Source organism: Chroicocephalus ridibundus, chromosome 5 (assembly GCF_963924245.1).
Source record: "Chroicocephalus ridibundus chromosome 5, bChrRid1.1, whole genome shotgun sequence".
In the NCBI taxonomy this organism is placed as follows: domain Eukaryota; kingdom Metazoa; phylum Chordata; class Aves; order Charadriiformes; family Laridae; genus Chroicocephalus; species Chroicocephalus ridibundus.
The window spans coordinates 52,661,949-52,678,235 of record NC_086288.1 but is presented as its reverse complement, the minus strand read 5'-3'; the positions used below and the strand labels follow the sequence as shown (position 1 = coordinate 52,678,235).

The following is a 16,287-nucleotide window of genomic DNA, read 5'->3' as shown; positions in this document are numbered from 1 at the left end:
GGAGCAGCTATTATTCCCAGAACAGGAAATTCACAGCTTTTTTTTTTTTTTTTTTGCTTCCTACTGCTTGTATAACAACGGTCTTATTGCATATATCCTTCCAGGCAATGCATTAGACAAGACTGAATTCCACCTGGACCTCTTCCCAAATGTTATGAGACAGATAGGAAGATATTAAGAAAATAATCCTAAGCTTTTTACACCAGCAACTGATTTTACTTCCACTTCAAAAGTCTACCGACACACAGGGAATCCTGCAGACCAGGAAAAAAACATTAGAAGATTAAAGTGAAATTATCTTAAATAAAAAGTTTGGATAGGGGAATTTAAAGTGAGTTTGTCTTTATTAAAGACAAGAAGGGTAGGGTTGGAAATAATAATTTTAATTGCACTGTGCAATGGAACCATCCCAGGGAAAATGATATAGAAACGGTAAGAGAACAAAACCACATAGGTCAATACTTGCATTGAAATACTATTTTCTCACTGTATGGGCTCTAACTCGTATCAGAGGAGATGGTCTGGCAGGCTTATTGAAAGCAACTGAAAACAACTTATAACTTGCAGAAACACGTCTCTAAGGGATATCTCCGTTGCTGCCGACGCCAAGCAAAAATACCAGAACTCTTAATTAAAAAGAGAGATTTAAACGAAAGTAGCTTTATACTGATTCTCAGTGCCCTTATTCTTCTCACTCTTGACAGAAATCAGAGATGGAAGGTCTGATGTCCTATAAACTCCAGTCCTCATCCTCCCTTGGCAAGATCTCAGTTCAGAGATGTAACCTTCAAAGCTGAGGTTCCCTTCAGAATCGTCACAGGAGCGTGTGCCAGCCTCTTCCAGTTTGACTCCATCCACGTCAATGATCCTGTTCACAGGGAGCTCCGTACGAGGGTTCTCTCTCACACCAGGAGGATTAAAGCTTCTGCTGGTCTTCGCTTTGTGAGAGGTTTGTTCACAAGAGTTTCCTGAAGTCCCTTGTGAATCTCTTTTCTTTCTGTGGTTTGCACCTAACAGAAGAATTAAAAACAAAAAACAAAACACAAAACAGAAGAGTTACGTATCACCTGGCTTTTAGCAGTTTTCAATATTGCAGCCTCCTCTGAGGTCCTAATGGTAGACAGTCAGCTGGGATGTTCCTCTGCCCCATACAGGAGACTTGATGTACCAAGTAGGTAACTAAACAGTAGATCTCAAAGATACATGTAAAACAGTAATATGTATCTGTCCTAATTTAGCATTTTTCAAAGTTTTTAAAAGAACTCCATTAAAAATACCTACTTAGTATAAATTTTTACAGCTGTAGAACAAAAACTGCCACACCAGCAAACCCAAAAGTGAAGGAAGAGAATGCAGAGCTTCCACTGGGGCAGAACAGGAGATGTTCCCTGACTTGAACTGGCCTCTCATACCAGATCCCTGCTGAGGTATTATTTTTACTTGGCTAGAGATTAGTTCTCTAACAGGCCAAGGAAGGATGATTTGAAGTTGGAGTTCACTGTTCTGAACTGCAACCGAGCAATTATGGGCCACGGTTTACAAGAGAAGAAGAAAAGAAATAGATCCGCTGAAGGGCTTTAGACATTCAAGAAACACCTGAGTTACATGTGATTTTTTTAACCTTGAGGTTTCTTTTTGGTACAGTGCCTCTAAAATCACAGTCATTAGGATTTGGGTCTATTCTCTACAACTGCTTATACAAAGTCGTTACTATCCCGAGGTAACCCTAGATTAAAAACTCTGAGCTCCCCAAAAGGTAGTTTTGCATTAGGTGTGATACTGCAAACTGTGAGGCACTTGTTAAACAAATGCAGATAAAGCTGCTTTTCCTGTGTCAAAGGCAGCTTCTTGTGAAGGGAAGGATGAAGAATGAGCTGATTTCATGATTTGCACCACCGTTATGAATATGATTTCTGTAGTTGAGATGGTCGCACCATAATGATATAAAAAGGGGCAAAATTTGCAGAGAGAACTGCTTTTGTTAGATCAACTGGTATCCAGGAAAAAAAAATAGAAAACCTTTGAAGGCACAAAGGCAGACCCGAGGAAGGCCTTCCATATTTAATTTCATTTTTCCATGTACACCAGCTGGTCTTTTAAAATATACCATCTTGTCTAACATGTCTTACCTACACCATTTTTAAACTTTTTACCACAGTACACACATGTGTCTGACCAGCACATTTAGCCACATAAATCCCATGAGACTTGTGTGGTAAAATCCCATAGCTGGCTTTGAAATTTTTCATTTGTGTTTGTTCCATAAATTGATGCGTACTGGGCTTTTTGCGAGAAAAATAAATGTTAATGTATAATCATCATAATCAAGAACTTTTTGATATGAAGAAGGGTAAAAATGCAAATGAAAGGGACACAAAAAGCCATTTCATACTGTTTCAATCAAATCACTCCTCTCAAGGGTCTGCTCAAGGGTTAAAGTTTTCTATTTAATGAAAATAAGTTAAAATTCTAAGTAGTGCAATATTATTTTAGTGCTTTAGCTGCAGCGCAACCCCACATTAATAATGTGGATATTACGCATCAGTAATGCTTGCCTTTTTTCACATCCCGAGGAATTAGATCAAACTGCAAACAAATCAGCTGAGCAATAGCAGAGAGAAGGCAGAAAGCTTTCTCAGCCCTGTTAGCCCAGCACGACTCCAGCCTACTAAATTACAGCTAACATTTAATGGGACTATATTACGCTTCATGTTTACATCTCCCTACTGCAGCCGAACACTGGCTTAATTTTAACTGCTGTTTGCATGGCTGTGGTGTAAAATGCTATTCTTCTATTCTAAACTGTTTATCTTAACATGAATGTACTGAATTGTGCTCTTGATCTTTTTAATCTACTATTCCTCCCTTTGAGGAAGATCTCTAATTTTCCTTTCATCTTGGTTTAAGAGAGATATTAATTTCAAAAAAGCCATACTAACAAAAAATTACACCAAATAGTTTGCATTGACAGAGCATGAGTCATCCAGTTGCCCTAGTACTGAGGATACATCCTTCTACTGGATGGAATGTAAAGAACCAACTTCGATGGTAGTGTAAGATCTCTTAGCTCTGTTGACTTGAACTAAGCTAGAACGCTTTCCACAGTCAAAAGACACAGCCTGCATTAACAGGGGACAACAGATGAAAGAGCTGAGGAAAGCCATGGAAGGCATAAGTGTTGCTGTATTCATTTGGTTGCTAAGTCTTTCTACAGCTACGTGCAAGAAATGCCATTAAGTCTTGGAACTATGGTGTCGCTGAGTCACCACATGGAACAACAGGACTTGCGAGTTGTCTAATAGGAACAAAGCAAAAACAAGGTCAGCGTTACCTCTCAGGCTTCACAAGACATAAGTCCATCCGCAGAGGAATAAACCTGTACTATGGGCAGTTTCTTCTATTAATGCCCTTTTCAGGAGCAATCCCTCTGAAGTATCTAATTTATTATACTAGAGGCAGAAGAGTAACAGGGAAGGTCTTATCTAAAATACTGGTTCAAAAGAATATGGAATGACTAAGGAATGACACTGTGAAGATAATTTCTTGTTTCCTGGCAGGGTACAAAACATCTTGGCTCATCTACACCAAACGGGAAGATGATTTCAAGAGTAGCACTACACTGAAAAAACATTTCAATGTGCTTTTTTCCCCCCTCATTTTTAAAAACAAAACATTTATGAAGCAAGGGTATTTAGCACAAATAGTAGAGGAGATTCCCAAAACCAGTTTGTGTATAAACTTATCCCACAAGTTTTAAAATAGACTCAAGATTTGCATGAACTCAGTGGAACTTTATAATGAGGTTTAAATGATGCCTACAACATTTCTGCACTGGTCTCCTACTTGTCTTCTCTTTTTGAGTCACAAATACCCGCGCAAACTCAGCTGTGCCAGGCACCATCGAAGGTGCAGAGGGCTTTCACAGATAACATTTCTCTTCACACATTCTTGCACAGAAGTGACGAAAACTTCCATGGATATCTCTGCGGATTGCTTTGCCTTACATAAAGCATGTCAGGAATTATACCACATTTTCCTGAATCTGACCTGTCAAATGTCGTACCTAACTTCAGAAGGGAAAGGAAGCCAGTGCTTAGAGCAGCAGTTGCACAGACCGACTTCCAAACAGACTGGAAAAGAATAATCACGCCTCTTGGTAACCTTCGGCTCCCCTGCTAAGCATTCCATGCGGCTCTAAGGGAATTTTCTTGCGCATCTGGTCCCATTAATGTGTTCCAGCTGGTCTAAAGATGGGACGATGCATGTCATCTTCTGTCTTTAACCTGGAGATCTGCTATTTTACAGGCTCGCACCTAAATGACTGCTTAGAAGGCTGCGTGTACTGGTCTGCATTTTTCAAAGGTAAACGACCAGGCAGTGTTTTGGCTGATCTCCTCATTTCCTTTACCAATATTCCTCTTTTTCTGAAATTTTGATTTTGTGTACTATTCTCAAGCTCTCTGAATTTAATATTATGAGTATAGAAAAGTGTCTTTACAGACAAACACAAAGGGATTTTCTGTTCTGCTGTATAAAATATTGCTCAAGCTCCAAGTAAGATCTTAGCAAGATATTGGAAGACATTGTCTTCCAAATAGTTTAGGACCAAAGGAGCATTTGGCTAAATTCCAGGCAAAGAGGAGGTTACAAAAAACCTGGAAATTTCAGGCACAGCACTAACTGTCAAATGCAGATAGGATCAAATAACCGTAACTCAATGCAGATGCTTGGGATTTAAAGGCCCACCCACAATGTCTTGCAATGATATTATTTCTATACCATAATTATTAGATCTATTTATTTTCAATGTTCTAATTTCAGTTATGATTCACTTGTTAAAGCATAATTTAGATCCGATCTGAAATTCAGCACCTTTATTTTTAAGTGATCAATACTCGATTTAGTTCCATTCACTTTAGTTCCATCCATACTTATCTTTTTTTATAAAAGCAGGTAGACGGTTATTAAGTTTCACTGTAAGAGATGAGCTTCAAAGTCCGTACTTAGTGGATTTCATATATGACAGAATGTTAAAATTCTATTCCGTAATTTTCCCAACACTATTTCCTTATAGACAGACACCTCTTCCATGCAGATTCAGCATTTCATTTAGCTTTCTGCCTTTGCCAAAATCCTACTGCTCTTGTCAAAACCATTTACTATTTAGATGGCTCATTCCTACTGAAAGATACCAAGAACATTCTGCTGACTTCTACACCATTGATCCCAGGCATTCAACTTCTAATGCCAGAGAGGATCAGATATTCTGTTAAAAAGAAACGAGCTCCAGTTTAATGATTTTGTGCTTACAGCAGATAAGAGCCTGTTTGAAGTATTTCACAATACTCATAACTCTTGTGAACAGAAACGACTAAAGTTTTCAGGAACAACTCCTGGAATTGGTTATTTACTGGCATACACCACCTCCAAATGCAATCGCTCATTTTCAGTCCCCAGATTCTTTAATGCGGGAGGTTGGGCAGATACTGTTCTCATCTCTGATTTCATACAACAACCTGTCCTGAAGTGATAACACGCTGGCTGAGAGAGCATTTTTTTACATGAGACTATAAAAAAGGAGCTTTGAGAGGTCACTTCTGCAGTGGCATTCACTTCAATGTCCTGGAAATATTTCAGTATGAGTAATTCTTTTTCCTTAAAACACGTGTAATCTGGCAGATTCACTCTGGGAAAGAGCCTTCTCCCTTCCTATCCTAAACTGTTGTGAAATGGTACTTGAAAATTTTAGGCATTCCCACACGTGGATTCTTCTAAGTGGTGGATACGTGACTTCCACACTGGCTGATGTACTGTTAGCACTGTAAGAATCTTTTTTTTTTTTAAGTTTGCAAAGCGATCTATGCTTCCAAAGAGGAAAGGATACTTCACATTTAAGATTCAGAATTCTGCAGGTTAAATTCCCTTCAAAAGTTTCCTTCCTTTTATCTCTGAACAGATACAACACCAAGGAGAAAGAGGATTTAATAAAAGATACCTACCTACAGTTTACGTTAAATCTTTTCCAAGGAAATTTGACTTTATATGCTGCATTTCACTTGCATGATGAAACACCAATTGCAGCATATGCTCAGGGCCTTGAAATCACACTCAATAACAATGTGGGCATCAAGCTAGGAAATGGCTTATTCTACAAAGCAGCAATACCCTGCATTATCAGTCTATTTACTTTTGTCCTGGGAATTTCTGGAATATATTTGCAGCATTACGTTTAGAAGCACAGGGCAGATAGAAATTCTTTCATTGCGCTCACCTCAAAAGCATTCGCAAGAAGAACAAAGCACAAAACATTTGGAAAGACAAGTTCTGAATATCCCATAGCAGACGGAGCTGGTATAACTACTACTACTGCTCACCGGTGGCATAGATCATCAAAAATGGAAACACTGCAAACTGTCTTTGCTGGGGGCAGTGACCTTTTATACACACGGCTACCCCAGCTGCTGAAGGGAACTGCACACAACACCGTTTAAAAGCCAGGAACGGTCTGAGTAGAAATAAAATACGAAGTTCTGAATGCTGATCCGAAGTGGCACGCATGCCCTCAATAACTGGCCAATTTGCTTCAACTTTCTGTTTCTCTACTGCTAAAATTGAAGTAATTTTTTAATTCTTCCGAGCAATAGGCGTGACAAAAATCTCTGCAAGAGCCTAAAAGTATTCAGCCCTCGGTTTGATCCTCCAGCATTTCTTGTTAACATTGGTTTTGCTTTTCCATCAGTAGACAGAAACAGCAGGTTTAATTATTGCGGAGAGTAGTATGTTGGGAAATAGTGGGCTGAACTACTTCAATCAGTTTTAATTTAATCTGCCATTCATTAAGTTATTTTTCAATTAAGAAACTCTAAAATGCGGCTTAGCAGGGCTACCAGTTACATTTCAACTAATAATTCACCTAAGTTCATTTCACCGTCTAAACGTAAGTCACGCGTTTGAACAGCTCGGGTTTTAGCCTGGGTGCATTTGTTTCAAAGAGCAGTTGTAATTTTTCTAACATTTTATCCAGTCAGTGGTACAATTTGTGATTCTCTCCAAAATGCGTATCTTGCTGTTTGATTGAAATAAGCTTACATTTCAAGTAATTACCCCTCAAGGCCTTCCTCACTTCCTGGTTGTCTACTCTTAACATAACTCTCCTTCTCCTTTGTTTATTATTGATCTCAGTCATGTACTACATTTAATTCTCCGATTCCATCGTGCTCTGATTAAAAGAGGATTAACAGATTCTGGCCTTAGTATTACTGGATCCCCACGAGTACTGCTTCATATTGATCCAGAATCCAATTATCTTCTACAAAATTACACAGAGCCAGTGAGGCTATAATTAACTGCAGGACAATAGCCTTTGTCATAAATAATGATTTATATTATTTTTACATCTTTTAGTCATAATCCCTTCCTTTTCTTAAATTTTTATTTCATTTACTTTTTCATTCACTTGGTTGTCTTGATTTACATAGGAAAGAGCTGGATTTTCTCTAAAATATGCCACGTGAATTAAGGGATTGTGTAAAATATTAACTACATAAAAATATTATAGAATTTCTTACAAAAATAAAGGTTTGGTTTGAATTTTGGAAGATACACGCGATTGACTTTAATCTCCTTAACTATCACAAAGTTTATCGCACTTGGAATTCATTACCCTTATAAGTGAAAAGTTTAGTAGCCAAAAAGTGAAAGTCACATAAATACTGCTGATATTATCTGATCTCTATTGCTTGGTTGCAGCGCACGGCGTCCTCTCTGTGACTAATAAAAAAGAGCAGTTGGGAATTTTTTTTTGTCTTTGGGAACAATAGCCAGCCCCAGGCTCTGAGAGTCCACCCTGCATTTTATTTCTGCATAATTTATCTTTCAAAGCAAAAAAAAAAAACCAACAAAAACTGGCACGAACTCTCCCATTTCTGAAAGAATTCTTTTCAATAAGAAAAGCAGCAAGTTTATTTTGGGGATACCATTGCCCGTCTATTTCAGAAACAAAGAAGCATCTTCAGAACAAATGAAGTAACTGTTTATATAGTCTAAATTCACCCTTTATCTTCCACAGCCTTATTATTCAAGTATAACTGCAGAGAGTTCACCACGCTTTTATTTTCCCTGGCTGGCTCTCTATCTTAACAAATGACATTATCCACCTATTAAAAGGGAGTTTTGAATAAACTCTTTATTTGACAGAACTCAATTGCTGGATCCAGGCTATGCATCTACTCAAAAAAAATACCTTCTTACTTGGTAGGCAATAATTCCATTGACTGTAATTGTAATTTCCTTTTAAGAATATTTCTTATTCGGAATAAAAGAAAAAAAAAGGGATTTTTTTAATAACAGAAGGAAGAACAATTTGATGGAATCAAATCTACAGTCTGCACTCCTCCAGTCTGTTGACTGAGCTGGTATAACTACTACTACTGCTCACCGGTGGCATAGATCATCAAAAATGGAAACACTGCAAACCGTCTTTGCTGGGGGCAGTGACCTTTTATACACACGGCTACCCCAGCTGCTGAAGGGAACTGCACACAACACGGTTTAAAGGTCAGGAACGGTCTGAGTAGAAATAAAATAAGAAGTTCTGAATGCTGATCCGAAGTGGCACGCGTGCCCTTGATAACTGGCCAATTTACTTCAATTTTCTGTTTCTCTATTGCTAGAGTTGACCTATATAAGGACGAAATGGCACTCGCTGAAAAAGCCCAATGGCTACTAAGACTAAATGCCCACCCACCCATAGAGGCAACAATCCCAGTGAACAACTCACTGGCCCCCGTGGAATATCGCTGAATAAATTATCTAGTGCAAAGCCTGTGGCCTGACATTCACAGCTCCTGCGGGCACTAAAGGTCTGAATGGCTGCCTCTCCCACGACAGCTATTTTTCGCTTGGGCAACGAACGTGCCTAACCACCTGGGAAAAACTGGACAACATTCAAAGTATCTAGACTATACTATGCAATTTAAAACAAAACAAAACAAAAAAAACCAAAAAACCAACCTCAAAACCAAAGAGATTAAATCAGTATTTTAACACTTCCAAAAATGAATGCAGCACTTCAAGCCAATTTCACCACACAATAATTAAGTTATTTCTTCCACAGATGGGTACCACCACCATTATATGTAGAGGCATGAAGTAAGCGCATTTCAGTATTAGTGTTCAGACTCACAGAAACCCCTGACTTTTAAAGTGGGAAATTCGCCAGAACTAGCAGGCTTATTTAAAATAAAGGCATTTTCTTCTTGATGAGTAATGCAACTAGAATCAGTAATGATTCTTGTATTGCAAACTGATTTGATATGTACTTCATAGCTAAATATTACTGCAGTATAAACACATTTCACCAATTTAAGAAAGTTAAGATCTATGTTTGAAAAACTGTTCTCAAAAGCTCTGAGCGATGCAAACCTCATTCTGCTGTTTTCCGTTATGCATATTTTGCTTTCTAGATCTTCAAATGAAAAAAACCTCAAGAATTACCTGCTGGAGGGACAGATATTGGCCTGGCTTTGCTACATCACTCTGCGGTTAGAGAATTGCCCCCTGGAGAATGTGAGGGACAGCTACAGCCCTGCCCAGCATACACAGACCCAACGTATACAAACCCAACGCATAGTGTAAGCACACATGTCATTTGCCTTTATACCAATTTGAAAGCAAGATTAGAGACCACTTTAAATTACGTAGTCATTATTTTTCTTTTTATCCCAACATTCTAATTCAATAAACCAATCAGAAATGCATTTTCCATTGATAGGAGATTATGAATGAAGAACCATTAAAGCACTTAAAAAAGCAACCATTATTAATGATTTAGTCCTTTGAAATACCGATTATTGACTGGAGATAGTTTCCAGCAGTCTTTATTATAATTACTGTACATCATTGAATAGTCTTTCCATGCAAACTCCATGAAATCATGAAAATAGAAAAGTTTTGTTTCAGCCCACATTTTTTCCATAAAATCACCGTTGTTTTGTAGAATACAGTTCCCATAAAATAGTAGTGTACTATGAGAGGAGTGTAGAATACAGTTAAGTGTATGCAATAAAGTTGTAGAAAAAAAAAAAAGGTGTTTTACATCTTTCTTTTAGATTTTTGTTATTCCTTAAAAAAAAAAAAAAGATAAAATCTGGTTTGTCACAAAGCTAAGAGAAACTAAGATTTTAGTTTTGCAAAATTATTTTGATTACTTAAAGGTCTCATAGGTGACTATGATAGAAAAATAAAACACAATCACCAGTAAAAGTAGACCAGACCAGTTGGAATACATGAAAATTAAAATCTGTAAAAAAAATAATATTAAAATAATTCAATATGTAGGATATTAGTTATTTGTTGTGGTAATGTTGAAATAATTTTAAAAGGGGAACTGCTACAGAGCTTTCAACTGCTTCATTTTCTTCCATGGAGGCCCACAGCTATGTGGGAACACAGTGACTTTTGGAAAAACTATATTTTCAGCCCCCAGAACACAATGAGACCTAGGTAACAGCACCACAAGCCTCTCGAGTATTTTTTTTTTAATTAGGCTTCACAGCACCGTTATGTAGGACCCATCTCTAAGAATGAAAAGGGTAGTGTGGTCTCCAGCACCCACCCAACCCTTCCCTTCTTACCCAAGACTACTCAGTAAAGAGGTTGTTACATTGGTTACCCCACATCAAATGAACCGAGATCACCAGCTCGTTTCTTAAAGGCCAGGGAAGAATTGCTTTAGTTTAAAATAAGAAGGAAAGTAATGAATATAAAGTTTAGCCCAAGAACCCAAAGACAGAAGAGACTCTCCTTTCAGGAGTTCCTGTTATGACTCATTTAAAGAAATCTCCTGTCTTATCTGCCTTCTGGTGCACATGTCAATGCTATGGATTTCACATGTGACCCATCAGCATCTCAAGACAGCATTTACCCTTTGATATCCAGATTATTAACAAATATAACGTTTGTCAGCTTTGTCTCATGGCAATTGCTAGTTCATATCTATTAATCTGTTTGTTATTAGAAGATAATTTCAATCAGAATTCTTAATCCAGGACTGAAAGAACCATTTTTAAATAATGAAGAAAATCAAAGCTTAAAACCAGTTTGCGTAACTAGGTCTAGAATTTATTACTCCTGAGAGAACAAAGATACAAAATACATGTGAAAACTACACAAAGATTTCTACAAAGTAAAAAGTAGAAAGTGGGAAAAGGGAAAGCTACAGTTCAGTGGTTACACAGAAATGTATGGCATGCATTAAAATACTGTAAATTCATGAAGTTTTTTTTAAGTGCAAATGGTTTTTTTAACAGTTCTCACTGAAAAATATGCAAATTGATACCTATGTTGTACACTTGTCATATTATCAGAAAGACACCAACACAAATCTATGCATATACACATCAATAAGTCTGAAGTACATTTTGTGTTTTTGTTATGTGTAGGCACTGATTACAAGTCTGTTCAATACCCAGTTTCAGAAATTAAGTGGTAGCGCTTATAGAACATTTCTCAAACACTACTAATAAAGGAATTTGTTTTTAAAATACCGAGAGGAAGAAATAATCTGCATTGCCATTTATAAGCATCCAACAACCAAAGAAGTATTTACAAATCATCAACCATACAGATAAAGAACAGTATCAAATACTCTGTGTAAAAAGATAAATAATTAAAATGTATATTCCCACATCACAAAGAAATGTGATCATACAAATTATGGCACCACATGTTTGTGAAACATCAAAAATAAATGTAGCACATAGATACCTCTTCTTATATTTTACATTAAAATGTACAGTACAATGACTGTAAAACGTCAATGTCACAACACCCATTGTCTTCAAACTCTTGTTTCCGGTAATACCAATTATGATTAGAGTCCGTGTTTATAAAGAAATTCCATACTTCAGCCTTGCGCTAATATTGCTCTGTGATATTGCTAGACCATGAAACTTACATCCTAAAAAAAGTTACATATTTTCTTTAAAATGATCTAATAGGAAGAGTTATTTCACATGTGAATATTCTGGGAGAAAGCGTGATAGATGCAACCTATTTCTCTGTGTAGCAAAGTATGGGTTAAAAAAAACCTAACATTTTTATTTTTAGTCACAAAAATCTAATTTACTAGAGAAATATTTCTTAAATTAAGGTTTACCCATTTCAAATTTTAATCATAAACAGGAATGCAATTTTCAACACATAATTAGGGTTCCTGCTAAAGCACTTAAAACTTCCAAACCCTAATCATGTATCTCATTATGACAAATGGATCAGAAAATCTGGAACGCAACAGTGTTATGCAGCTCAAAATGCTGATATCGTGTTTTGTACTCCTAGGGTAAAGAGTGAGATAATTATAGTACATGGATGTATTTTAAAGGTTTGTCTGCATGTGTCCATTTCCGGCCACATGCCAAAGCCAAACAAAAGTACATTGTTAAAGGCAACCAGAAATATTACAGTTAGTACAGACTAAGGCAATGAAAATTTTTTTTTTTTTGTAAAAAACTTAAGGTGCAGAGAGAATTTTCTTTCTTGTTTTAATGGGTGCCAAATAATGATTAACAGTGCCAAGGAAAAGTAGTTTTACATGAAAGGAAAGACTATTAAAATCTAGAAATACCTGAATTGGATCTTTGATATCCAGATTTTTCCTGATTACCTGCAAAAGGAGTTGGGGGTGGATAGTTGGCTTCTGTGAGTTTACTGATGTCTGACGGTGGTGTTGGTGGTGGCGGTGGTAGCAAAGTGCTGTTAGGACTACTAATATCTCCTTCAGCCACAAGAGTCAAGTCTGCCACATTCTCATCATCCACCGTCTGTATGCCTTCAGCTTGCAATTCTCTTGACTGCCTTTTCCATATTGTTGCATTGTTTTCCTGTGCATGCGGAATTGGAGACAATGCAGTATTAAAAGGAACACTGAAAGTCTTCTGACTGTGGAGTGCTGTCAAAGCAGATTTATGTTTATTCTCTGAGTAACCCATTTTCTTAACTGAATTTTCATTAAAGTTTTGCAAGGACTCCTGTTGTCCAGTTGGTGATGTACATCCATCCTTGCCATCATTTTTTGAAACTCGCTTGTTGAGGCCTTTAGGGCCTACGGGAGTAGATGAGGATGGTTCTGGTCCAGTGGGCGGTAAACGAAGAAAGTCAGGAAGAATAAGGTCTTCTTTCCTTAGCAGTCCACGTTGGTCATCTGCTCTGTTACTTTGAGCTTTGGATATGAGTTCAAAAAATTCTATTGGGGAAAAACCCAAAATTGACAAGTTTTTGTCAGAAAGTGCAATGCCATTAAAACGTAAATTTTCAGCACATTTATTTTCCATGAAGATCTTCAATTCTTTCAATGCTGCCTTGAAATAAGATCCCATGTTAATTAGGAACTTTTTCAATTGCAGCAATGTTCGCTAGCATCACTATAATTAAGACCATCAGGATTGCTATTGTAAGAGTTTTGCAGTTTAGAACAGCTGCAATTCACTGAGCCTTGAACACATCTTCTATTTTATGCAGTTAATAAATCCGTACACACACACGGGATTTTTTTTAATTCTTTATACAAAACAAGGCTCTGGTCTTACTGACAATGGGTGCGCATTTTTATACTCTGGATGGTTTTTACCCATCTTAACTCAAAAATAGCCATGCCATTTGAAAGTTCAAAGATTCAAAATGTTGCAAACTTCCTTGTTATACTGAATTTATCTCAGTTTAACGATATTTTATCACAGTTTAAATTCAATTCACGGTATAGTTTTAATCCAGGATGTTATCATCACAGGGCATGATCAGATGATTTTTTAAGTAACCCCATTTTCATTTGTGCTGCAATTAATCAGTAGCATATAGGCAGTCAATAACCATCAAAGGCACCATTACTAAAAGCGATGGGGCAGCTTTTTTAATAGAGTTTTTAACACAATTAGAAGTGATTTTCTGATCATGCCCTTAATGATGTCCAATGGTTTAATATGTTTCTATATATAAATAATACTCATAGTAAATCACCACTGTTCTAGAAAGTCTCAAAACTTGGCAACAAGAAACTTATCAATCATAAGCCAAGAATTATACCACTCCTCAAAAACGAAGCATCACAACAATAAACAAACTCTTCGGTACAAAACATATAAATATAAAAATATTTAACTCTTAATATAGGGTCTCTGCATGTCCTAATTTTTCAAGAAGAGAGCATTGAGACTACAGAATATTAAAGATGCTTAAAAAGACCATCTCCAACAGATGAATTAAAATCAATAGCTTCAACCCAGCTTATAAATATCGCTTGAAGCAAAAGCCATTACAAAATAAAGCACAGAACGTTAGTATCAGTTTTAACTTAGCATAATATGAGGTCATACACTTGCACTTCTATGACCTTGTTCCTAATCCTCTATTCATATTTGGCAGGCTTTGCAACGTGTCTGTAAAAATGCCATTTTAACATGCTTTGTCAAATGCCATAAAATCTGAATGTAGCCGAGATGGAAGCTTCAAAATGCTTCTTATTGCCAAAGTTTTGCAAAATGGCGGTATGCATATTAAAACATGCAACATTTCTGAAATATGTGTCATACAAAAATGTTCCTTTTTGAAATTTCAAACTTCATAGAACAGGTTTTGTGGTTTTTTTTTTTCATTAAAAAACAGTCTACAACATTTGGTACGTATTTTCCAAACTTGGACAAATTTCACAAATGCAAAATAAAATGTGAAAGCCTCGAATTCTGAAGTTTTCAAATTATGTTAATGTTTTACTCAGCCCTAGGAAGAAAAATGAAAATATTAAAATATGGAAAACAAGTTAACAAAATAGTAAGCAACAGAAAATAATTTAAAACGCACTAATATTTTGTAATAACACTTATATTAACAAATATCTATTTTGCAATAAAAGTTTCAGTCACAGCATTTTTTTCCTTTCCGAGACATTTATTCACAGATGAACATTCACTTGCTGTATAACTATGCATAACCAGGTCTTGGATATGCATATTAGATAACATCAGCAGTAAATTTTAATCTGTGGGTAAAACATGTCCTCTGATTTTTTTTTTTTCTACTTGGGGAAATAGGGAGGAACGTGTAGGGCTGACAAGACTGGCAATGGCTTCAGTTAATGCCCTAGGGCACAGGATAGTATTTCAAGTTTTCTACTGCTACACTGGTTTTATTCCTCTTTATCCCATGGACATCTTTCTACAAGAAAGCAAATTATCGTATGAGTTCTTTTCCAATGGTACTCCCCAAACTATTAAGATGTAATTGGAGGTAAAATAGGCCTCAGAATATACAAGACTACCAATAACCTCTTTGATCATTTCTGCTTCTAACCACCTTTTCAGAGCAGTTACTGAACATAAACTAAGCTTTTACTTTTGCTCATCACAGCTCCTCCAGAGTCATCAGATTATACTGCCCTGACTGTTATAAACTTTAGCATAAAATTTTCAAAAATCCTTTCCTGAGTAAGTTAGGGCCTATACCACTGTGCAGAATATCTTTCAGTGAATTAAAGGCTCTTAGGTAAAGGTGAATAGAAAGGCAAGCTTTGACATGGCTTGCAAAGGGTATCAAATGGGATATTCAACTGCAATTGAGTAACTAATTCCTTCTTATTTTACCTGGAGTTAGGTAGCTTTCACTTCTTAAAATCCCACTAGGCACCTGCGTCTATCTTTAGGTATTCTTGAAATTTTACCTTCAGCTTCAAAAACTATACAATTCGAACACAGTATCAAACAAAAATATAAGGATCATGACTATGATTTTCACAATGCAGTATTAAACACATGGTACCTTTTCCTACACAGATACAAAATCCTAATTTTTCTAAGACTACTTATGTTAATACATAAACTATAAAGTTCACATACCCTCTGCTTCATCCAAATTTATTTTCTGACATTTTTTTTTCCCAATCTTTGCAATAGAGTCTTCTCTCTTTGACAGCCGGACTTCCCTAGCATTTTTTCCATTTTCGCCTTTCATTTTGATAGAATTAGACTTTCCTAGAGTTCTTCCCTCTCCCTGCATTAGAAGGAAAGTTAAGGTACTACTTACATTTAGGTTATATCATTTTGTATATAATATGGTCTAAGTGAATAAAAAAGTTATTTTGAAAACACATTTCTCTAACACCGCCACAACAAATGTTTTAATCTTGATTATTTTAAAGAACATTTGCTATAGTACTTCCCAAAAATGTATAAATAAATATAATATTCTTTACTCTGAAGAATTCACATTACAGAAATGGCCTTTGAATTTCAGAGTAAT

General features: G+C 36.4%; 1 protein-coding gene across 7 annotated transcripts in view; it reads right to left on the bottom strand.

The window, feature by feature from the left end:
• Positions 1-274: 274 nt before the first annotated feature.
• The window catches only part of RGS12 (regulator of G protein signaling 12), an 89,723-nt gene continuing 73,710 nt past the window's right edge, over positions 275-16,287 (bottom strand). For 3 of the 7 annotated variants that reach the window (XM_063335796.1, XM_063335793.1, XM_063335792.1), the window contains exons 14-15: positions 15,885-16,038; positions 11,082-13,243 (exon numbers count right to left, since the gene is read on the bottom strand). In XM_063335796.1, coding sequence (XP_063191866.1) covers positions 12,609-13,243; positions 15,885-16,038 — 789 coding nt within the window. In that variant the 3' untranslated portion in view covers positions 11,082-12,608. Of the gene's footprint in view, positions 1,011-10,644; positions 13,244-13,388; positions 14,773-15,884; positions 16,039-16,287 lie in introns of those variants that run through there. The other 4 variants (XM_063335797.1, XM_063335789.1, XM_063335790.1 and 1 more) reach the window with 4 other exon arrangements.